At 43.7% G+C, this 23,000-nt stretch overlaps 1 protein-coding gene across 1 annotated transcript in view; it reads right to left on the bottom strand.

The window, feature by feature from the left end:
- Window positions 1-6,025: 6,025 nt before the first annotated feature.
- A2ML1 (alpha-2-macroglobulin like 1) overlaps window positions 6,026-23,000 on the bottom strand; it is a 43,427-nt gene continuing 26,452 nt past the window's right edge. The window contains exons 22-36 of the mRNA XM_047065785.1: window positions 22,269-22,320; window positions 21,817-21,900; window positions 19,488-19,664; window positions 19,239-19,320; window positions 18,728-18,884; window positions 16,932-17,006; window positions 16,599-16,761; window positions 14,063-14,277; window positions 10,057-10,272; window positions 9,760-9,887; window positions 9,520-9,610; window positions 9,108-9,176; window positions 8,140-8,242; window positions 7,658-7,699; window positions 6,026-6,447 (exon numbers count right to left, since the gene is read on the bottom strand). Coding sequence (XP_046921741.1) covers window positions 7,659-7,699; window positions 8,140-8,242; window positions 9,108-9,176; window positions 9,520-9,610; window positions 9,760-9,887; window positions 10,057-10,272; window positions 14,063-14,277; window positions 16,599-16,761; window positions 16,932-17,006; window positions 18,728-18,884; window positions 19,239-19,320; window positions 19,488-19,664; window positions 21,817-21,900; window positions 22,269-22,320 — 1,653 coding nt within the window. The 3' untranslated portion in view covers window positions 6,026-6,447; window position 7,658. The remainder of the gene's footprint in view (window positions 6,448-7,657; window positions 7,700-8,139; window positions 8,243-9,107; window positions 9,177-9,519; window positions 9,611-9,759; window positions 9,888-10,056; window positions 10,273-14,062; window positions 14,278-16,598; window positions 16,762-16,931; window positions 17,007-18,727; window positions 18,885-19,238; window positions 19,321-19,487; window positions 19,665-21,816; window positions 21,901-22,268; window positions 22,321-23,000) is intronic.

The following is a 23,000-nucleotide window of genomic DNA, read 5'->3' as shown; positions in this document are numbered from 1 at the left end:
ATAAGCTTTTTTCAAAGTACTCAACTTTATTAGTTATCAAGAAAATACAAATTAAAAACCAATGAAATGACAGTATACATCTACCACAATGGCTAAAACAAACAAGTCAGGAAATACCAAAATGTTGGCAAAGATGAAGAGTAACTGAAACTTTCATACGCCGCTCTTGAGAGTGTAAATTGGTCCAAACACTTTGGAAAAGGTTTCAGAGCATCTACTCAAGTAAAACATGTGTTATACCCTATGGTCCTCTATACCCCTAGGTATATATCCAATATAAAGGCGTACAATATGTTCACCAAAATATATGTATTCGAATATTCATAGCAATGCTATTCAAAGTAACAAAACGTGAAACTACGTCATTTCTCAGCAATTGTACAATAGAGAAATAAACGGAGGTATACTTATACAATGGAAAACGATGTCGCAATGAGTATGAATGATCTATAGCTATACAAAATAATATCAATGAATACCTATAAACATTTTGTTGAGGGAAACAAGCCAGCAGCAAACATTTGTATTCTTACATATTCTTTTTTTTTTTTTTAAGTAATCTCCATACCCAATGTGGGGCTCAAACTCACAACCCTGAGATGAAGAGTCATATACATGCTCCATGACTGAGCCAGCCAGGAGCCCCATGTTCTTGTTTTTATATGGGCAAATATAATCTGTGCTTTTAGAAATTGGTGTTGTTTCTATGTTTATTATACTTGAATAAAACGTTTTTAAAAAGCAAAAGCAAAAAGTAAACCATGTATTATTCTCATTGCCTATCCCAAATGTCCAAGGGCCCAAAGTCAAGGACAGATCTATGATGTCGTCAAGCACCCAAACTCCTTTCGTCTCTCTGCTCTCTCATCTTCAACATACAGCTTTTATCTGCATGGCTGCAAAAGGATGCTTTTCCTCCAGGATCCTCATCGTCGTTCAAGTCAAGAAGAAGAAGGAAAGGCCAAAAGCTATCCCTTTGTGAGGTTCTGTCATCTCCTTCAGAAGGGATTTATTTCCAGAGACTTCCAGTTACCTTTTTTTTTTTTTTTTTTTTTGGCTAGAATTCTGCCACAGAGCCTCCCCGAACTGTAAGTAATTCTGAGAAGGTGAGTATTTCAGTTGGGCACGTTACAATTATGCTTTTCCTTAGTGAAGAAAAAGAGAATGGATACTGGAGAGGTATTCGACGTGTATACCGTCAGGTTAGAAGCCCTCAAGGATCTTACGTGCTGGTGGGGCAGAGGGGGTATTAACAGAAAAATGTGAACCCAGTTTGATAAGTCCTCAGTGGAAAGTGGTACAGGAGTGGAGAGGAATTCTTGTGGAAGATTCCTGACTAGATTAGAAAACACCTCTCAAAGGCCGTCTTACAGGACCAGTGGAAAACCTCCAGGCAGAAGAGATGGAAAGGCTTTGCAAGCAGCATAAAAAGCATATATTAAAATGATCAGGGAGGGGCGCCTGGGTGGCTCAGTGGGTTAAGCATCCGACTTCAGCTCAGGTCACGATCTCGCGGTCCGGTCTGTGAGTTCGAGCCCCGCGTCGGGCTCTGGGCTGATGGCTCAGAGCCTGGAGCCTGCTTCCGATTCTGTGTCTCCCTCTCTCTCTGCCCCTCCCCCGTTCATGCTCTGTCTCTCTCTGTCTCAAAAATAAACATTAAAAAAATTAAAAAAAAAATGATCAGGGAGCATAGTCGAAATAGGGAACTAAACGCAGTTTGGTGTTCCTGGAGAAGTAAGGGTAAGGTTGGAAGACCAAAGGCATATCTGGGAAGCAGACACAGGAGGAACTCTCTGCCTTCTCCTTTTCTGCCTGAAAGCAGGGCGTTAATTTTCTCTTGTGAGACTGTCTCCCCTCCCCTCTCCCACACCAGGAAAGCGATCTTTATCACAGGACAGGGAAAGCCAGCATAAACAAGTCTGCATAACAAACCTTACTAAAATAACCTTAATCTTTCACTCCTTTCCCCCTATATTTACCTTCCCACAGTGTTATTGCCCCAAGAAGACCAAAGACCTTTTCTTTTGTTTTGTAACTTCTCTATAACATATTGCCCTTTGTTAAAATGGTAATATGAGCCCCCAGACCTAACTGACTCTTAGGGCTTTTGCTTTCTTCCTGTAAAGTGACCAGGTGCATACAAATAGATCTTTTCTCCTGTTAATTTGTCTTTTGCCAATTTAATTCCCAGTCCCCAGGCACAGAATATAAGAAGTTAGAGGAAAAGGGGGGGAACCTGGATGGTTCAGTCAAGTTGAGTGTCCGACTTCGGCTCAGGTCAGGTCATGATCTCACGGTTCGTGGGTTCGAGCCCCACATCGGGCTTTGCACTGACGGCACAGAGCTTGCTTCGGATTCTCTGTCTCCCTCTCTCTGCCCCTCCCCTCCCTCAAAAACCAATATTTTTTAAAAATCACATAAGAAGCATTAAAAAAAAAAAAAAAGAAGTTAGAGGAAAAGGTTTTCCTCTCTTACAAATTCTACAGTCTAGAGTCCTGGCAGTTTTCCCAGATTCTTCCCGGACTCTTTTGTCTTACATCCAATTAGTCACTGACAATGGTGAGTTTCACCAGACCTCTTTGTTTCTGGAAAACAGGTCAGTTAAGAAATATCCCCATTTTTTTTTGTTTTCCAAACCCCCGTCACCTTTTGTGTTCCATCCTGTTCTCGTGTATTCCATGAAAAGACCCGTCTCTACACTGGTTCATGACTCCAGTAAGATTGGGGCCCTGTGTTTTCCTACCTCCATAAAACCTCAGTTCCCTTTCCTTTTCTTTTTTTTTTTTTTTAATTTTTTTTTCAACGTTTTATTTATTTTTGGGACAGAGAGAGACAGAGCATGAACGGGGGAGGGGCAGAGAGAGAGGGAGACACAGAATCGGAAACAGGCTCCAGGCTCTGAGCCATCAGCCCAGAGCCCGACACGGGGCTCGAACTCACAGACCGAGAGATCGTGACCTGGCCGAAGTCAGACGCTTAACCGACTGCGCCACCCAGGCGCCCCTCCCTTTCCTTTTCTATGAGACATTCTTCATTAATAAACATGCTCTCTATTGCAATAGCTTGAATAACATCACCTCAGTTGTCTGGTGCATTTTGTCTCTGACATCACTAAGTTCTGATGCGATCTCCCCTGCGGAGTAACTTCTACGTACGCCCCTTCCTCCTAACTCCCGCTGCCAGTTCCCCAGCGCGTGTCCAGATTACCACAGCAGTTTCCTACATGACTTTAAGAACTCCAGCTTTACCCTTCTCTTCTCCATTCTTCAGTCTGATGCTGGAATGATCTTTCTTTCTTCTTTTTTTTTTTTTTAAATGTATTTATTTATTTAAGTAATCTCTACACCCAACGTGGGGCTCAAACCCACAACTCCGAGATCAAGAGCTGCACATGCTCTGACCTGGCCGGCCAGGCGCCTTGCTCTTCTGAAAAAGCGAGTCAGGATCTAACTTCTCTCTACCTTCTCAACTCACTTTTCTTTTTCTTTTTTAATTTATTTTTTTTACATTTATTTATTTTTGAGAGGCAGAGAGAGACAGAGCACAAGCAGGGGAGGGGCAGAGAGAGAGGGAGACATAGAATCCAAAGCAGGCTCCAGGCTCTGAGCTGTGAAGCACAGAGCCTGATGCGGGGCTTGAACCCATGAACCGTGAGACCATGACCTGAGCTGAAGTCAGACACTCAACCGACTGAGCCACCCAGGCGCCCCTCAACTCACTTTTTTTTTTTTTAATTTTTTTTTTCAACGTTTATTTATTTTTGGGACAGAGAGAGACAGAGCATGAACGGGGGAGGGGCAGAGAGAGAGGGAGACACAGAATCGGAAGCAGGCTCCAGGCTCTGAGCCATCAGCCCAGAGCCTGACACGGGGCTCGAACTCACGGACCGCGAGATCGTGACCTGGCTGAAGTCGGACGCTTAACCGACTGCGCCACCCAGGCGCCCCTCAACTCACTTTTAAACACACACACACACACACACACACACACAATCCATGAGTTACATTGAACTACTTGGATGAAATACCCATGATTTCTTCTACCTCTTTGATTTCATTTGTAGCTCACTTTGCCCAAACTTGCTTCCTCTTTCATTTTCTCATTGTTCATCCAGCTCAGGCATCAACCTGGAAAAGCCATTCTGACCACTCCTTCACTTCAGTCTGGGAAGGTGCCTCTCCTACGTAATCCCATAGCTTTTTGTATTTTCTACCTCTCCCTCTCCTTCCTTCCTTCCTTCCTTCCTTCCTTCCTTCCTTCCTTCTTTTCTTTCTTCAAAATTTTTTAATGTTTATTTTTGAGACAGAGAGAGAGACAGAGAGAGCACGAGTGGGGGAGGAGCGGAGAGAGAGGGAGACAGAATCAGAAGCAGGCTCCAGGCTCTGAGCTGTCAGCACACAATGCAACACGGGGCTTGAATTCACAGACTGCGAGATCATGATCAACTGAGCCAAAGCTGGACGCTTAGCTTAACCTTAGCTAAACCGACGGAACCACCCAGGCCCCGCCCTTTCTTTCTTTCTTTCTTTCTTTCTTTCTCTCTCACACTGTATTGTAACTGTTGATTTATTTATTTTCTCCCTCCACCAGTCTGTGAACACCTTGAGGACAGAAACTTCATTTTACTTATTTTTGCATTCCCAGAACTGGTAAAGTGCCTGGCATATAATAAATGCACGTATTGAGTCCCTACTATAAGCACTATAATATGACATGTCACTTAATCCTCACAATCGCCTTGCTTCTTCGATATGCAGAAATGTTTACGTTTCTGATTCTGTGTCTCCCTCTCTCTCTGCCCCTCCCACTCACTGTCTCTTTTTCTCAAAAATAAACGTTAAAAAAACTATTTTACATAAAAAAGAATATTCTTTGCCTTCAATCTGAAGCCCAAAAGATACAATGAATACAGAAACTCTATTCATTTCAAACATTCATTTAAAATACTCTATCCAGATATAACTTCTTTAAAACCTTTTTTTAAATGTTTATATGTTTTTGAGACAATGCGAGAGACAGTGTAAGCAGTGGAGGGGCAGACAGAGGGAGACACAGAATGTGAAGCGGGCTCCAGGCTCTGAGCTGTCAGCCCAGAGTCCGATGTGGGGCTCGAACTCACGAATCGTGAGATCATGACCTGAGCCAAAGTCGGACACTTAACCGACTGAGCCACTCAGGCACCCCCAGCTATAACTTCTTAAGTCCTGAGGATCACTATCTCCCTCCATTGCAAAAAGGAGGAGGTTCTGAGAGGAGTCACAGAGCCAAATGTAACAGGGTAGAGGGTTCAGGAGTGGGGGGAGCGTTCATGAGTGCCCTCTTTTCTTTAATTTCCATGATACCTGAGAGGTAAGGCAGGCTTGGGGATGACCTCCTCTGGGTATGTTCCCCATGTTCTCTCACTTTGGGAACTCCTAGGAGGTCCAGGGCAGAGTCTAGGGTGGGGGAGACAGGAAATGAACAATTTTTGCAAATATGGTCCTGGGCTTATGGAAATATCTCCGCATCATGGACTTACTTTCCCCTGGCTCTTCTGGTCAAAATTTACAGTCCAGAGGAGCGAGATCAGACAGTGAATATCCAGGGTGAAAAGGTGTGGTTGCCCAGATGATCTTCTCTGTTTAAATACTATTCATCTCTTTCCCCCCCATACCTTTGCCTCCAGACCCGTTTCTAAAACAAAAACATTGCTTCCAGAAACAGCTTACACAAAGATAGGTATCCCCTAGCGGAAGAGGCTGGGGGAATCCTGAAGGAGAAGCGCAGAGATAGGGAATCCTGGCCAGCCACTTCTCTTGTTATTAATCACTATTTTGCCCTGCGGTGACAGCTGGCTGAACACAATCCCTTAATTGGGACTCTCTGACCCCTCCCAGAATCGGCAAGACGATTCTCTGACGTGTCTGGGTCAAAAGGTTTAAAGAGGAAGCCAAAATATGAGTTCTGGTTAAAGGATGATTATTATCTTTCAACAAAACCTTTGGGAGCCATAGCAAGACGCACAGAGTCAAGGACACGGGTTTTCTTTTCAAGGAAAAAACTTTTTTTCATCTACTCCCAAAGCGCTAAATTACATCTCCCCTTAGATTTAACCTCCGGAAAGACATTTTTATCTTCCCTGGATCCCCCTCTACTTCCAAATCTTCTCTGGAGAGTCCCCCCTGTGGCTAAATCACATCTCCTCCCCCAGGGGTCTTTTCCAGGTAATTCTTCCGTGGGGTGATTATTCCGAGCCCATCCCCCCCGCCCCAACCCTTTATTCCGGCACCTATGCATCTGTGAAGTGGAAGAAAGTAGCTGAGGTTCAAGCCTGCTCATCTGTTACACACTCAGTAGTCAATCAGAGAAATCAAATTAGTTGATTGAATGAGTTTTGCTTTAAGAGGCAGAAGAATGTTGTCCAGTAATGTCACGGGGGATTAAATTAGTCTCTTTCCAACTTCTATCCTGGGAGAGGAGGGGGGGGGGGGCGGGGGGAAAAAAGATATCATTATACTCAGAAAGTCTTCATGAATGTAAAAGAGTTTTTCCTATTTGTTTAATTGTTTTTTTTTTTTTTTTTAAGTTTTCTCTAGGGGCACCTGGGTGGCTCAGCCGGTTAAGTTTCCGACTTCGGCTCAGGTCATGATCTCGAGGTCCGTGAGTTCGAGCCCCGAGTCGGACTCTGGGCTGACAGCTCAGAGCCAGGAGCCTGCTTCGGATTCTGTGTCCCCCTCTCTCTCTGCCCCTCCCCCACTCATGCTCTGTCTCTCTCTGTCTCAAAAATAAACATTTTTAATAAATAAATAAATAAATAAATAAAGTTATCTCTACACCCAAGGTGAGTTTAAACTCCCAACCCGGAGATCAAGAGTCACATGCTCTACCGATCCAGCCATCCAGGTGCTCCCTCAGCTTTTTCCTACCTACAAGAAAATCTCCTGAATGCGCAATGAGATTATTAATAGTGTTATCTCAGAGGAGCAGGATCAGATAATCTTTACTTTTCCCTTAGTACTTTTATATAACAAAGATGTAGAATGTAAAAATAATTTTAAAAATTCATCAATTTCAATCAGAAGAAAATCTTGTTTTTAAAAACCACATAGAACCCCTCCCACAAATGCCACTATTAACTTTTTCTGGTGTGACCTAAGATTATTATTCTTTCTTTAAGAGTTTAGGACCGGGGTGCCTGGGTGGCTCAGTGGGTTAAGCGTCTGACTTTGGCTCAGGTCATGATCTCTCAGTCCGTGAGTTCAAGCCCCACGTCAGGCTCGGTGCTGACAGCTCAGAGCCTGGAGCCTGCTTCAGATTGTGTCTCCCTCGCTCTCTGTCCCTAACCCACTCGCATTCTGTCTCTGTATCTCTCAAAAATAAAAATAAACATGAAAAAAAAATTAAAAAAAAAAGTTTAGGACCAAAAAAAGGGGGTATGTGGCTGGCTCGGTCAGTAGAGCATGTGACTCTTGATCTCAGCGTCGTGAGTTTGAGCCCCATGATGGATGTAAAGCTTACTTCAAGAAGAAAAAAGGATTTAAGATTTAAAAAAAGGAAAAAGAAAAAAGGAAAGCCCACTTTCTATCAAAAACTAGCTCCCCGAAGGTAATAACATAACTCAGAAGAAGGTCCCTTAACTTTTGAATACTATCACCCTACCGCAAAAGCTCATCCTTACCTCATTCACAAGGATCAGAGTACTGAATTGTTGCCTGTTCACCTGTAAGATGAAAGGACATATATTATTACATAAGGGCCCTCATGCATTCAAAGAGAAAGTACTTCATAAAAGCTACTGCTTTAACCCTGTCCAGAAGATCCCTAGACGCGATGAGCATATTATGAGCATATTCCGAATTACGGGAAAGTTCCAAACACTACTGTTGTGGTAAATTCTTAATCGCAGCAAAAACATTAAGAATAGTCAGGCCTTAAAGAACAAGGGTCCCTCTTGTCCTTTTGGTCTGTGGACCATCGTAAAACATCGCTAGTGCAGAAGACTTTTAAAAATGACATACAGTTAAAATGCAATGTTTTGGGAGGTCAAATAATGTAATTATATGCTACTTGCTTGGGAAAGAGTATCTGTAAAATTAGGGGAGATAGCATGAAGAGCGAGGTAGAACTACGTTGGGAGATACAATAGAGCTCAGCCCTCACCTGGGAGGTAGTAGTCATAGACCGTGATGGTTGCTGGTTTCAGGTTAGTGACCAACATACGTTGGCTGATGGTGAAGGTAAAGGCCTGAGTCTTCTTATTCAGCTGTGGAGAAGAAAGACAAAACATCATATCAAAACTAAAGAGAAAATAACACTCTCTGTAATGCGGAGATTAAAAGACTCTTGTCTTCACCCAAATCTCCTGAAACCCTTCTACCTGTCTCTTCTTGCCCTAGGCCAGTCTTCAAGATGTTGGCTTCTGCCGACTTCCTGACTCTTTCTTCTTAGGATCTTACGGCTTCCTGGCCTTCTTGTGACAAAGTCCCCTCCATTCTTGGTCTACTCTAACCCATGGTTCCTCCACTAAATTAATTGAAGTGGCCAAAGGAACAGAATCTTTCTTTTTTTTAAAGGCTCTTTGCTTCCTAGTGGTTTTCTCTCTTCCTTCAGGTCTCTGATCAGGTAACATCTCCTCAGAGAGGCCTTTCCTGACCACCTTATTTTAAAATGGTCACATCCTGGCCGACACATTTTTAAATGACATAGATAGCGGGGAGCCTGGGTGGATTAGTTGGTTAAGTGTCCGACTCTTGATTTCGGCTCAGGTCACGATCTCATGGTTCTTGGGATCGAACCCCACATCAAGCTCTACGCCGACAGGGCGGAGCTTGCTTGGGGTTCTCTCTCCCTCTCTCTTTGCCCCTACCCCCTCTCAAAATAAATAAATAAACTTAAAAAAAATAAATGACATAGATGGCTAGCGTGATGTATCTGTTAGTACTGCCCTGGAGGTGAATAAGAATATTTTATAGTAAACAACATGGAGGTAGAATTCACCTCATGGCTTCAGACCCATTTTCTCAGTTCCCTCATCCCTGTGCATGTGACACCAGTATATGCAGATTAAAAGGGAAGTTGCAAAGCTACATAAGGAATCAAGCTCTTGGGTTCAGTTTCTGAACACCTACCTCTTCCAAGTAAATGTTCAGTACGTCAGTTCCAGATTCAACCTTCTTCACCAGTGGTTGTTGGAGAAGCTAAATAAGAAAAGGGGAAAATAAAACAGACTAAGATCCAGAGCCTTCCCTATCCCCTAGGGTACTATACCAAAGCTCTGTCATGATCAAGGAAACAATATATACTGTGGAAAAGGTAAGACAAAGGAACCAAGATGATTCCAGTTTCCATTTAACACATCTGATGCACTTTTGCAGCCCATTGAAATAATGTAATTATGAGTTGTATATATACATGCATAGATAGATGATAGATAGATAGGTAGATAGATAGATATACCATGAAGCCCATTTCACCAGCTTTTTAGGGATCATGTCATGTCCTTTCAGAGCTTGTTAAATGAAGAAGAAACAACAGACTTACTAACTGACTGGTGCCCTCCATGGGACTGAACCCAGAAAGCATCCTCACTTCTACAATGGCCATATTGGAAGAGCCGCGACTCCCCACATAACTAAGGGCAGAAAGAGGTACATCTGTGTCAACCCGTTATTTTCACTCTTAGCAGACTCTGTAGCCCCAACGTGCGCGCGCACACACACACACACACACCTCAGCTTCTATGATCCGGGTGCCCCCCCCCACCAGCTCAGCTTTTCTCACCTGGTGTGGATAGTAAGCACCAAGGATCGAGGCGAAGTAACTTGCTCACATGTATCCTTTCCCACTTCTACACTAAGACTAAAGGTATCCGCAAATTTAGGAGGGGGGATGTTGTATTTCAGCACCGTCTAGCAGGAGGAAATAGATTACCAAATCAGAGCTGGGAAGAACTTTAACTATTGCACAGCTCAAACTACTCTCTTCACAAATGAGACAGGAGGTTCGACTGGAGGCAAAGACGCCTGCAGGCTCTCCTTCCCAATGCGTGCTGGTTCTTTCTCATGGATCTCTGCTTACCTGCACGTAGACACAGCCCTGGCCCGAGGCCTCCAAGGTATACGCTCCAGGGATATTAGGTAGAGTCTCCTGCTGAAATACCAACCGGTTGGCAGCCTGAATGTTGAAAGCACGCTGGAAATTCTCACTGGATTTCACAGCCAGGTTGACTTCCTCAGATGGCACATAGGCAGTGGTGGCGTATTTGGCAAGAGCTTGGAGGGCAACTACAGTATCCTGAAGAAAACGGTGGGGCATATGCTTACATTTTGTGAGCCACTGGAATTAACTTCAAATAACCCGATAACCTACGTGTCTGGCTGTTCACTAGTGTCGATGACGCCTCTTCTTTTTTTTTCTAAAATTTTTTTTTTAACGTTTATTTATTTTTGAGACAGAGAGAGACAGAGCATGAACGGGAGAGGGTCAGAGAGAGGGAGACACAGAATCCGAAACAGGCTCCAGGCTCTGAGCTGTCAGCCCAGAGCCCGACGCGGGGCTCAAACTCACAGACCGTGAGATCATGACCTGAGCCCAAGTCGGCCGCCTAACCGACTGAGCCACCCAGGTGCCCCGCTGATGACGCCTCTTCTAAGTATGTAAGAGCCACGTTCATCAATGCCGGGGAAACCGACATAGAAATCATATCTTGCCTGTCTAGAAAATTGTCATCAAGTTGTTATGACACATCTATAGGTTATCGGGTTCATCTCATATTCGTCTTCAACCAAACCTAGCTTCAGAATGGGCTATAGTTAGAAGCAAGTGGGTAACTGTTCAGTATATATTTTACAGTTTCCTTATTTGGAGAGGAAATAGCAGTAACATAATAGCCCTAAAAATTGCACATTCTTCAAAGTCATTTAGCTCTGTGATGATCTTCTATGGCACAGCTGGAGAGGATATCAGGGTACCCTTCCTTGCGAACTAAGGCTTCTTCACTGCTGTGCCATGTGACCATCTTTTCTTCACTTGGATAGAAGACAGATAAGCTGCCACCAAGAAGGCAAGGCATCAGAACTTTTCCATTCTGAAAATATGATTTATATAAGTGACAACTAGAGGAAAGAAAAAACAGAACGAGATGTCCAGCAAATTGCTATGTTTTACTGCTATGAGAATATCTACATGCTCGACACTTTGTACAGTATCTACAGAATAAGGGAACCCCACATCTTCCTATCCCAAATGAAAAAGAACAGCTGTATTTAGACATCATACTGTCGTATAAAAGCCTGGGTGGCTCAGTCGGTTAAGCGTCCGACTTCGGCTCAGGTCATGATCTCACGGCTGGTGGGTTCGAGCCCCGCGTCGGGCTCTGCGCTGACAGCTCCGAGCCTGGAGCCTGCTTCGGATTCTGTGTCTCCCTCTCGCTCCCTGCCCCTTCCCCACTTGCACTCTGTCTCTTAAAAAAAATAAATATTAAAAAAAATTTTTTTTGAAAAAACAGGAAGGCAGGTCACCCACTCTGGGGAAGCTGCGAACAAGTGATTCCTATGCAGCTTGACTATCTACAAACAACTTTTTATCTACTCTCCATGAACTTGATCCCAAAAGGTCCTTATTGCTCCAATATGTGGAAACAATTCAAGAAACGAGACCTCATCACTGGCTGAAAAACCACTGTGGGTGACATGTGCCTTCTTGTAATAGCTAAGGATTTTATTAAAAAACAATTCTGACATGTATCTGTCACTGAGAGTTCTAAACACTTCACTCACAGCGTTCTGAAATTGTATATCATAATTATTTAGGGCTCAGCAAGAAAGAAGTCCTTCCTGATCTTTGGCCAAGAATTTCCTTGAAGGAAGGAAGGATAGTACCATTTAATTAATTAATTTATTTATTTATTTAGAAAGAGAGAGTGCAATCAGGGGAGGAGGAGAGAGAGAGAGAGAGAGAAAGAGAGAGAGAGAGAGAGAGAGAGAGAGAATCTCAAGCAGGCTCTACGTTCAGTGCAGAGTCCGATGCAGGGCTCAATCTCACGACCCTGGGGTCATGACCTGAGCCAAAATCAAGAGTCAGACACCCAAGTGACTGAGCCACCCAGGTGCCCCAGTGCCATATAATTTTTTTTAAATTCCTATTAAGGCATTACCATATTCAGTTTCAGTGCTCTTAACATCTTTACTAGACAGTTCATCAGTTAGAATATATTCTTTTTCCAGGTCTAATTTACATGTTATACCCTCAACGAAACTGGCCCTAATTTCAACGAGTCAGAATACAATCTTTACAAAGACAGGAAATATGTTTTTTTGAGTATTTTGTATGATCAGTGAGTCGGATATGGTACGTATTTAATAACATTTGCAGCACAAATGAATTAATGACTAGTCTCTGTATAATCATCTAAGACGATTTTTATGATACTATTTGAATATATCATGCGATTTTACATCTTTTTCCCAACTGCCACCAAATTCAAGTTCTCCTTACCCCTAACCTAGACAAATGAAAGAGTGTCCTATCTCTTCAAATCCAGTGTCTCTCTCCTCAGAACCATCCCCTACACTAAGTAACAGTAAGTAACAGGTTAATCTTTCTGACACAAAGTTAAAAAAATTAATAGCTTCTCAGAATGGGCAAAATCTTGAGTCTGATACACAAGGGCCCTCCATGGTATAAACCTGTCCGAACTTTCTAAACTGAGGTCCCGTTATGCATTGGCTAACCCAGTTTTCCCGACAGTCATTCTATACTTTTGCAAACTGTTGTCTCTGCTCATGCCATTTCTCCTTCCTTGTAATAGTTGTCCCTCCAAATGTTACATATCCTTTTATTTATTTGTTTGTTTGTAAGTAGGTTCGACACCCAACATGGGGCTTGAACTCACGACTCCAAGACCAAGAGTCACATGCTCTACCAACTGAGCCTGTCAGGTGCCCCTGCCTATGCTTTTAGATCTACCTCAAATGCTACTCCCCTGAAGACTTTTCTTATCCTTCAAGTTGTTGTAAGCTCTCTTTCCCTTTTTAAGTGCATTATTTTGTATCTTTTGTTCCTTTCTGGTATAACCAAATCCTGCTCTGTCGTTATAGAGCTTTTCCTAACTTTACTTCTAGTTTGTGAACTTTTTTTTTTTTAAGAGTCCAGTGAGGCATTTTATTTGCATGAGCATATTCTATCCCTAGGAAAAGAATTCCCGGGGTTTTCCCTCCTGTGTGTTTTCATCCTGCTTCCTCATGGTCCATGATGCCACCTGAGGTTGTCAGTACAATGAAACCAACTGGCAGGAGGGGAGCAGATTATTCTGCCATTTTTCTAGACCTTTGAGCTGTACATCAAACCTGGGGCTGATCACTCCACACTTGTTTAGCCTCCCCCCCACCCCCCGTGAGGTTTCCAATAATTTTCCCAGCTCTGTGAGCATCGATGATTTCAAATTCGCCAATGCAACCATGCTTCAGTATCACAGTTAGAAATGAGACGATGACTTTGGAGCATGACCCAATAAGAACCTGGTGTTTGCTTCTCTTTTCAGCATTGTCAATGCTCTTGAGAGCCTCTGCCAGGACATTCATGTGCACCGTTATGGCGGCACGAAAAGATGGCGGAAAGAGCTAGTTTGTGAACTTTTTAAAGTAGAAACTGTATATCTTACTAGCTTCCCAATACCTGCAACAGAAGGAAGTATACCTGTAAAATCTTGCTTTTATGTTTCTGACTCCATAATTGGCTTTCTAATCTATTAATGTATAATTTAGCCGTAATTATATATGTCCTATTCACACATAAAACACTGATCTTATAATGTTTCTCTTTATTCCATTATGTTTCATACTCTACAAAGGAAGAGAATTAAGTACATATAGTACTATTTATGTGTTCATATGACCCGTTGTTATGAACCCTATATATTTTTCACACGTTTTTCTTCCCTCCCTATAGAATTATACGTCTCTTGACCTAGAAGTCAAGGACAATAGTTTTTTTGTCTTGTTTTTGTTTGTTTGTTGTTTTGTCCTCTCTCCACACAGGACCTAATACTACCTGATAAGTCGAGGTTGGAGAGTGGGTTATTTACCTGAGTAGAAGAGAAGCCCCCATATGCGTTGCGTTGCTTGGCCAACCAAGCCACTATGGCAGTGGCCTTGGCTATCTCCTTTTGAGTCAGGCTGGCTTTGCTAAGCTGGGCTAATAAGATATATGCTGTAAGTTCCACATCTACAGCCTCAGGCTCAGACCAAGGTCTGGCATCCTGGGACCGAGTAGGCTTTTGGCTCCAGTGAACGGACTCTCCTGTGGAGAAAGAAGCATAATCAGGAAGGTCTTAGAAGGAGATGATTTCCCATATTCAATGTGTAAATGCTACACCTCAGAGCAGAGCAAGCACCAGCCAAAAATTAATCATGAGTTAGAAAAAAAATATTTCTCAGAATCTTCGGGTGTATTGGCCATTATATTTACACAGGGATGTGTGTGTATACGTGTGTGTGTGTGTGTGTGTGTGTGTGTAGAGCCATCCATAATTCCTCGAGGTGAAGCTGAGAGTGTCAACAAATGCCTCCAGCAATCACATGAAAACCACTCTTGTTAATTTATAAATTCTAATGCCAGTGGAGATAGGTAAGTAGAAACTTACAAGAATCTTATGTGTTTGGGGGCATGTTTTTGGCGTGTAGAATTTTGTTAATTTTTTAGCCTTTATTTTACCTAATCAACAGTTTAACATTTTAAGAATAAAAATGACAGGATATGTGTAAGAACTCTGAGAAATCATAGAAAAATGCTAATGAGGGTGAGCAAATAGAAGATGAGACTAAAACAGAACTCTAGGACAACCAAGATGACCGATAACTCAAAGAAAGGGATGAGCAAATGGAAATAAAAAGAGCGAAAGCTATGGGAATGCAAGCTGGTGCAGCCACTCTGGAAAACAGGATGGAGCTTCCTCAAAAAAGTAAAAATAGAACTACCCTGGGACCCAGCAATTATACTACTAGGCATTTATCCAAGGGATACAGGGGTGCTGTTTCAAAGGGACACATGCACCCCCATGATTATAGCAGCACTATCAACAATAGCCAAAGTATGGAAAGAATCCAAGTGTCCATCGACGGATGAATGGATAAAGAAGATGTAGTATTTATATACAATGGAGTATTACTCAGCCATCAAAAGGAATGAAATCTTGCCATTTGCAACCACGTGGATGGAACTGGAAGGTATTATGCTAAGTGAAATTAGTCAGAGAAAGACAAAAATCATATGGCTTCACTCATACAAGGACTTTGAGAAAAAACAGATGAACATAAGGGAAGGGGGGCAAAAATAATATAAAAAACAGGGAGCGGGACAAAACAGAAGAGACTCATAAATATGGAGAACAAACTGAGGGTTACGGGAGGGGTTGTGGGACGGGGGAAGGGCTAAATGGGTAAGGGGCACTAAGAAATCTATTCCTGAAATCCTTGTTGCACTATATGCTAACTAATTTGGATGTAAATTAAAAAAAAAATTAAATTAAAAAAAAGAAGAGTGAAATCTAGAAGTTTAATTAATTATCCATTTAAAGATAATAAATAAATAGCCCACAGGAGGCAATCTAATTGGAAAAACATAAAAGAAAACACGTGAGCCTGCAATGCAAGATAATGGAAAAGAGATAATCTCATTAAATCAATATACACTGGAACAGGTATGTGCAACCCACGGTCTGAGACACTCATTTCATGACTAGAGTCGCTTATGTACCAGTCAAAAAACTACCCAGAACCCAGGACAGGACAACTTAGTAATGACATTCATACAAATGAAGGCCAAGAGTAAGCTTTTACCTGGAGGTCTGATTTTAACCCCACAGCTAGATCAATAAAATGCTTGTTAGAACATCAAATAGTATTCCAAATACATCCAAAAGTTTTTAGGGTGCCTGGTTGGCTCAACCAGAAGAGCATGAGACTCTTCATCTCGGGGTCATGGGTTCGAGCCCCACATTGGGTGTAGAGATTATGTCCATAAAGTTTTTAAAGGATCTTGAGAAGTCTCTCTTATCCCGTCAACCTCAGTGAACTCATAGCAAAGAATTGTCAAAGACGGGCAAAAGGGGGGATTCTACAACACCAAGGGGTCCTTTGACTAGCTCCCACCGTTTGTTTTCTCTTTGTGTTAAAAGTATAACAACGCCTTTTGGGGCGCCTGGGTGGCGCAGTCGGTTGGGCGTCCGACTTCAGCCAGGTCACGATCTCGCGGTCCGTGAGTTCGAGCCCCGCGTCAGGCTCTGGGCTGATGGCTCAGAGCCTGGAGCCTGTTTCCGATTCTGTGTCTCCCTCTCTCTCTGCCCCTCGCCCGTTCATGCTCTGTCTCTCTCTGTCCCAAGAATAAATGAACGTTGAAAAAAAAAATAAAAAAAAAAAAAAGTATAACAACGCCTTTTAAGGACTTCCATGGGCTTTCTTATAAAACCCTCAACAGTGACCTAATGACTTCACACCTTGTGCTAAAAGGAATCCTCTCTAAGACTGAATATATGTGGAACTACGGGGACTAGGAACAATCACAGATAACTCACAGCGCATTTCCACAATTGCGACAAAACACTCCTAACATGGCCAACATACCTGTGATGATAGCCTGCTGGTCTAACTTTTCAAGAAGAGTGTTTCTGATGTCCATCTCCCCAGCCAGAGAGAAAGTATAAGCTAGTAGGGCCTGTGTGTAGAGGCTGTTAGTGGAGGAAACAGAACTCCTGAGGCACCGTAGGCCCCGACTCACCATCGGGTCCTAAAAGGTACAATGAAGAACTGAGTTTATAAGGCATTCCTTTGAAAACGGGAAGTGATAAGGAAGTCATCGTATCCTGTTTTGAGTCTACAAGGGTGAACAATAGGTGCATGTCTCTAGAAGTAGGCATAATAGGAAGGATAGACAGAGGAGGCCCTAGAGACACGCACCCGTATGGTTTTGCTCATCTCCAGCAATGCGGCTGTGATGTATGCAGTCAGGGAAGTCTCATCATCAACGCCACCCTAGAGGATGCAGGGAGACGAGGTCAGGGCCACAGGCAGCACAGCGCATTGTATGACTCGTGCGCAGATTGCAAAAAAGTATCCCCTCTGAATGGGTGGATTAAACAAGCAAACAGACAATCACAGGGGAGGGGATATGGAGAAAAATCTCTTATTCTCGGGTTCTTCCTGAATCTGAGCCTCCTCAAACAGACATCCTCTCACGAAGCAGAAGGCCCCAGGGGCGCCTGGGTGGCTCAGTTGGTTAGCGTCTGACTCTTGATTTCAGCTCAGATCACGAGCTCATGGACCAAACCCCAAGTCTGGGCCGACAGCTTGGGATTTTCTCTCTCCCCCTCTCTCTGCACCACCCCCTCCCCTTCGTGCTCACTCTCTGCCTCAAAATAAAGAAAATAAATTTGAAAAAAAAAAAAAAAGTCCAGCCTCTTCTCCAGGGGGGAGATCAGATGGCACCCACCCCGTTTAATGCCTTTCATGGAAAGATATTAGCAAGTTTTTAAAAATAGCTAATCACAATTGCTATCCTCATTCGGGAGATAAGAAAATAAACCCTTAAAAGGCTAAATGGCTTGCTGGAGATTACACAGCTAATAAGCAGCAGGAGTTGAACCCAGGGAGTTTAACTATGGAGCTCCTGCACCAAATCACTAAAGCTTGCTACACAGGTGATGGGTTTCTTAAGAGCCTGGCCGGGGCTGGTGGGCAGGAAGAGGAAACATCTCCGCCATCTTGTTCAAGTCAAGCCCTGGCTTGTGCTACTCCCACGTGTATTTCAGTGTATAAGGGGACAGAGATTTGGAGACACTGATAAAATCTGGCATAAGGAATGTACTAGTGAATCCTATACAGAGACTTTCTTTTGTTTAATACTCAAAATGTTTTAATTGAGGCCCCAGAATGGCAGTGTAAATGATTTCCCTAGCAACGTACATACAAATCTTTCCTTCACTGGGTATATTCCGAATTGAACAAATTCTCCTGAAGCATCAACACCTCAGCCTGTGTTTGGGAGGGGTACAGGCAATGTAGTGAATGCAGTCCAGTGGCTATGGTTCAAAACAGAGTCCTACCACTCATTACCATTCACCTTGGGCGGTTTACTTAATCTCTGCACCTTCATCTGTAAAATGGGAGTGATAGTGGTATACCGGCACCTAGCTGATTAATTGGCTGTAAACATTAAATAATATCAAATAAACGAAGTGCTTGGAACAGTGCCTGGCACAGAGTGAACCTCTTACAGAAAACACTGGACTGCCTATGGGTCGTCACCAGAGAAAGTGGCTTCGCTTCTGATTCAGGGAGATAGTAAAAGACGCAGCGAACGTCTAGTCCAGTGGTTCTCACGCCTTCGGGAATATCAGAATCACCTCGAGGGCTTGTTAGAAATACAAATTTCTGGCCCACGCCCTCCAGAGTTTCTCAGAGTAGGCGGGGTAGGAACTGGAATTTGTATTTCTAACAAGTTCTCAGGTGCTGCTGCCGCTGATCTGAGGACCACAAGTTGAGAGCCTTGTGCTAGTACATGTTCTCGTTTTCTACAGACGTGGAAGCTTGTGGCTCAGACTGGTTGAGTACATTGACCGGGGTCACCCAGAGCCAGGGCTCAGACCTGAAGGACACTGACTCCCAGGCCTATGCCCTTTTGATTCTGCTCAGTCAGACGTGCAAGCTCCTCCCAGATGTGGGGATGGGCTGAGAGCCCTGGGGTGGATTTGCACCTTCATAGCTGTGTGTAAGAGCTTTCCCACATTGGCATAGCAGCCGCTGGGGAGCTGGTTTTCCGCCATCCACTTGAGAGCATCCTGGATATTCTTCTCATCAATGAAGATGAATTCCTGAGCTTGGCCAAAGCATTTGGTGACAAACGCTGTCAACCTACGTGGGTAAAGAGAGACATGTGGCATGAAAGGGGGGATTCCCCAGTGAGGGTGCAACAGTTCCGTCATTTATTCTGGCGTATGGTTCCAGAAGGGGATTGAGGAAACATAATGCCATAGGAGCCTAGAAAAGGGAAGTATTAATGGGTATTAATGGGGACGAGAACGGGGGAGGCACAAGCTCAAGGAGAAGGGTGAGGGGCTTGACCCTACATGAGGCTGAAATAATCAGTATTAAAGGAGTAGAAGACGGATGTAAGAAGGAATGGGGTTAAGGGAAGAGGTAGAGAGGAATAGTTCCACAGGCCCAGAAATGACGCTCTGGGATCCACTGAGAATTGGGCAATATTACCAGGTGTTTCCATTTTCATCCTGCTCCCCAAAGGCACTGTATGAGCCATTGCTGTGTTTGTACAGTAGCTCCTTCTGGTACCCTGGGAAGCCAGATACGGGGTTAGATCACAGGACCAACTTCAAAAAAAAACACGGCTTTCAAGACTTTCAGGGATGTGGGCCACTTTGGAGGGAACCTCCCTATATCTTATTAGCCTATCATAGCCCCTAGAGAATGCGTTCAAGAAGAAAAATCGAACCAACTCACCGAGCTCCAGGAAACCCACTGCCCGAGACCTGATTTCCTCAGTCAGCAGCCTTGCCCTCTTCAGATACTGCAAGACGTAGATTATGGGAGCAAACAATACCATGTTCTGCTCCCCACAGCCCCTTGGCATCTGTACCAGATTGTCTAGGTTCTGGAGGGCTGTGCCCATAATGTCTCCTGAGATCCAAAAGAAGAGAGAAAGTGATGGTAGAGAGAAGAAAGAAGCCTTCTGATTTATTGTCATTGATTTAATTTAAAAAAAAATTTTTTTTACAGTTTATTAATTTTTGACAGAGAGAGAGAGAGAGAGAGAGAGACAGAGCATGAGTGGGGGAGGGGCAGAGAGAGAGGGAGACACAGAATCCGAAGCAGACTCCAGGCTCCGAGCTGTCAGCACAGAGCCCGACGCGGGGCTCGAACTCCAGACCGCGAGATCATGACCTGAGCCGAAGTCGGACACTCAACCGACTGAGCCACCCAGGCGCCCCATATTGTCATTCATTTAACAAACACGTATCAGCTATCATTTAGTTGAGTACCTACGCTGTGGCCTGGGAGACAGTAAGTCAAGTACAGTCTTCATCTCAAAAGATCATAATCCGAGGGGCAAACAATTACAAAACATTACAAATAGAATTCATTATAAACAATTATAATATAGTGCGATCATTTTGGGTGCACACAAGGTGCTGGAGCACACAGAGAAGAAGTACATGGGTTACCTAAGGGCGTGGAGGGTTGTAAGAAGACACGTCACGGGCTGGTGAGTAACATAACGAAACCTACAATACTTAGACTCAATCTCTAAGTTCCTCCCCTGCGTATAAATGCATTGTCCTCCAACTCACCATGTTCCTGCCAAAGCAAACACAATCCCGATCCCCTTTTCCAAGTTATACCTACTGACCTAGCCATATATTTTATACACCCGTAAGCCTGATCTAAGTGACCCATTAACATCTGCACTTTTAGCCATTAAGTTCAATTCAAATCTATAAATACATACTGAATGTCAACTATGTGGCAATAACTGTGCTAGAATCAAATAAAAAAAGAGGTGGGGCGCCTGGGTGGCTCAGTCCATTAGACGTCCGACTCTTGATTTCAGCTCAGGTCATGATCTCACAGTTCATTAGGTGGAGCCCCACATCGTGTTCCATGCTGACAGCCAAAGCCTACTTGGGATTCTTTCTCTCCCTCTCTCTCTGCCTTGCATGCTCTCTCTCTCTCTCTCTCTCTTTAAAAAAAAAAAAGGGGGGGGTGACCCTTGTCCTCAAGGAGCCCACAATGCAGCGTGAAAGACAGACATAGACAGTGAGCTACATCCTACAATAAAAATGAGTGTTACACTAGAGGTCTGACTCAACTACAGTCAAAATAGAGAAATTTTATCCTGGAAAGGATCTTAGTAGGGGATCAGAGTAAAGAAATGATCTAACATACACAGGGCTCCTAGTATATGCTAGATATTGTGGTGGAAACTTTATATTTAATTTTTACACCAATCCAGAGAGGTGGGTTATCATCACAGTCTCACAGAAGGGGGGGTGGGGGAAGGATCGGAATTGTTTACTTATTCAAGGTCATGTGGCTATTAAATGGCAGAACTGGGATCCCAACCTGGTTTGATATGATTTTCAACCTCATGCTTTTCTAGTCAATCCCTCTCCTTGTCCAGAGAAGTGTCCTGTCTGTGTAAATATGGTGTTATTTCCCCTAAGCTATACTCAACTAGATAAATTCCTCATTTTTTAAAGGTTGCTACAGGGGCGCCTGGGTGGCGCAGTCGGTTGAGCGTCCGACTTCAGCCAGGTCACGATCTCGCGGTCCGTGAGTTCGAGCCCCGCGTCAGGCTCTGGGCTGATGGCTCAGAGCCTGGAGCCTGTTTCTGATTCTGTGTCTCCCTGTCTCTCTGCCCCTCCCCCGTTCATGCTCTGTCTCTCTCTGTCCCAAAAATAAATAAACGTTGAAAAAAAAAAATTAAAAAAAAAAAAAAGGTTGCTACAAACATTATGTCTCTCCTCCACTCAGTTTATAGACCACCTGAACCTAAACGCATATGAAGCTTCCCTGACCTTTAACTTCTTCCTATCCAGGCTCCTTTCTGTTTTTAACTACCATAGACATCTAATCCCACATGTACTGTTATCTAGAGGCTGTGTTTGCCCACTACATAGAATAAGCTCTTCTTCTGTCTCTTCTAATTTAACATATCTTCCCTCGGATAGGTCCACATGCCCCAACCCACTCCACACTTTCAGCAACTTTCAGCCCCATTTTTTTTTTTTTTTTTTTTTGTCCTTTTGAGCAAGAATCTCTGGCTATTTACCCAGAGCCGCAACATAAGCCTTGGCTGAATCAGGAACCACATCCACAGGGAGCTCCAAGGAAATGGATTCTGAAACCACTTGTCCTGTGAGAGGCAGAGAAAAGGGGAAAGCATAGAAGGTCAAAACAGTGGGAGTTCAAGCCCATACCATAGAAAACCTTTCTATAATCCAGGGTTGTCTGTACCCAGTCCTTGCTATGGGATGGAGGCAAATTTCTTTCAACCTATTCATAGTGCTCTTTGCTGAAAATAAACTTAAAAAAAAGAAAACAACACACAATTGTGTTGTACATTTTTTCTTCATCCTGTCTCTCAGCTAATTGGTCCTATTAGGGACAGCACCCTTAGACTCTCCTACCCTTTCCTGTCCTTTATATTCCTCCTTTGGCCCAAGAAAGTCTCCCGTTGGCTACGGGAATTCTCAGTACCAACCCCTCTCTGCACTCACCCACCTTTTGGGCAAAGCAATGAGCTGTGTGTCTTCTCCACGAGGACTCCTTCAGGCTGACATGAAGAGAGACATAGGGTGAAAACAATGAAGGTGAATGTCAGGGCAGGTGGCCCTGAAGGAACAGGAAGTGGATGGGAAATGGGGAGAAAAGGCCCTCCCTGTGCCCCCAGGGTTTCTCCCAACAAGAGAAAACAGAGCTTCTCCTTGAAGCTCAGGAGAACTCCATTTCTTTTCTTTTCTTTCCTTTTTTTAATTTTTTTAATGCTTATTTATTTATTTTGAGAGAGAGAGAAAGAGAGAGAGAGCGCATGAGCCAGGGAGGGGCAGAGAAAGAGGGAGAGAGAGAATCCCAAGTAGGCTCCGCACTGCCAGCTCAGAGCCCGATGTGGAGTTCGAACTCACAAACCGTGAAATCATGACCTGAGCCAACGTCAAGAGCGGGACGCTTCACCGACTGAGCCACCCGGGCACCCTGAGAACTCCATTTCAACACAGGGATGGATCTACCAGTAAAATTCTTTCTGTGCAAGGGCTAGAACTAAGGGCAAGTTTAGGTCACTTCTAAGAGGCAATGATTGGCAATGGGGTTCATGAGGGGATAAAAAAAAGCAGCAAATGCCGATAGTAGAGATTTTTAATAAGAGAAACTAACATTCGTTGAGGGTCTAAACCCGGCACTGTATTAGGCACTGTCATAGAGCATTGGTATGGGGTAGGCAAATAATTAAGGGCA

The sequence above is a fragment of the Lynx rufus genome, unplaced genomic scaffold (genome assembly GCF_022079265.1).
Source record: "Lynx rufus isolate CCGP_SWC_20201006 ecotype Redwood Valley unplaced genomic scaffold, mLynRuf1.p SCAF_7, whole genome shotgun sequence".
Lineage (NCBI taxonomy): Eukaryota > Metazoa > Chordata > Mammalia > Carnivora > Felidae > Lynx > Lynx rufus.
Note: the sequence above shows the minus strand (reverse complement) of the source record. Positions and strands in the feature narration are given on the sequence as shown.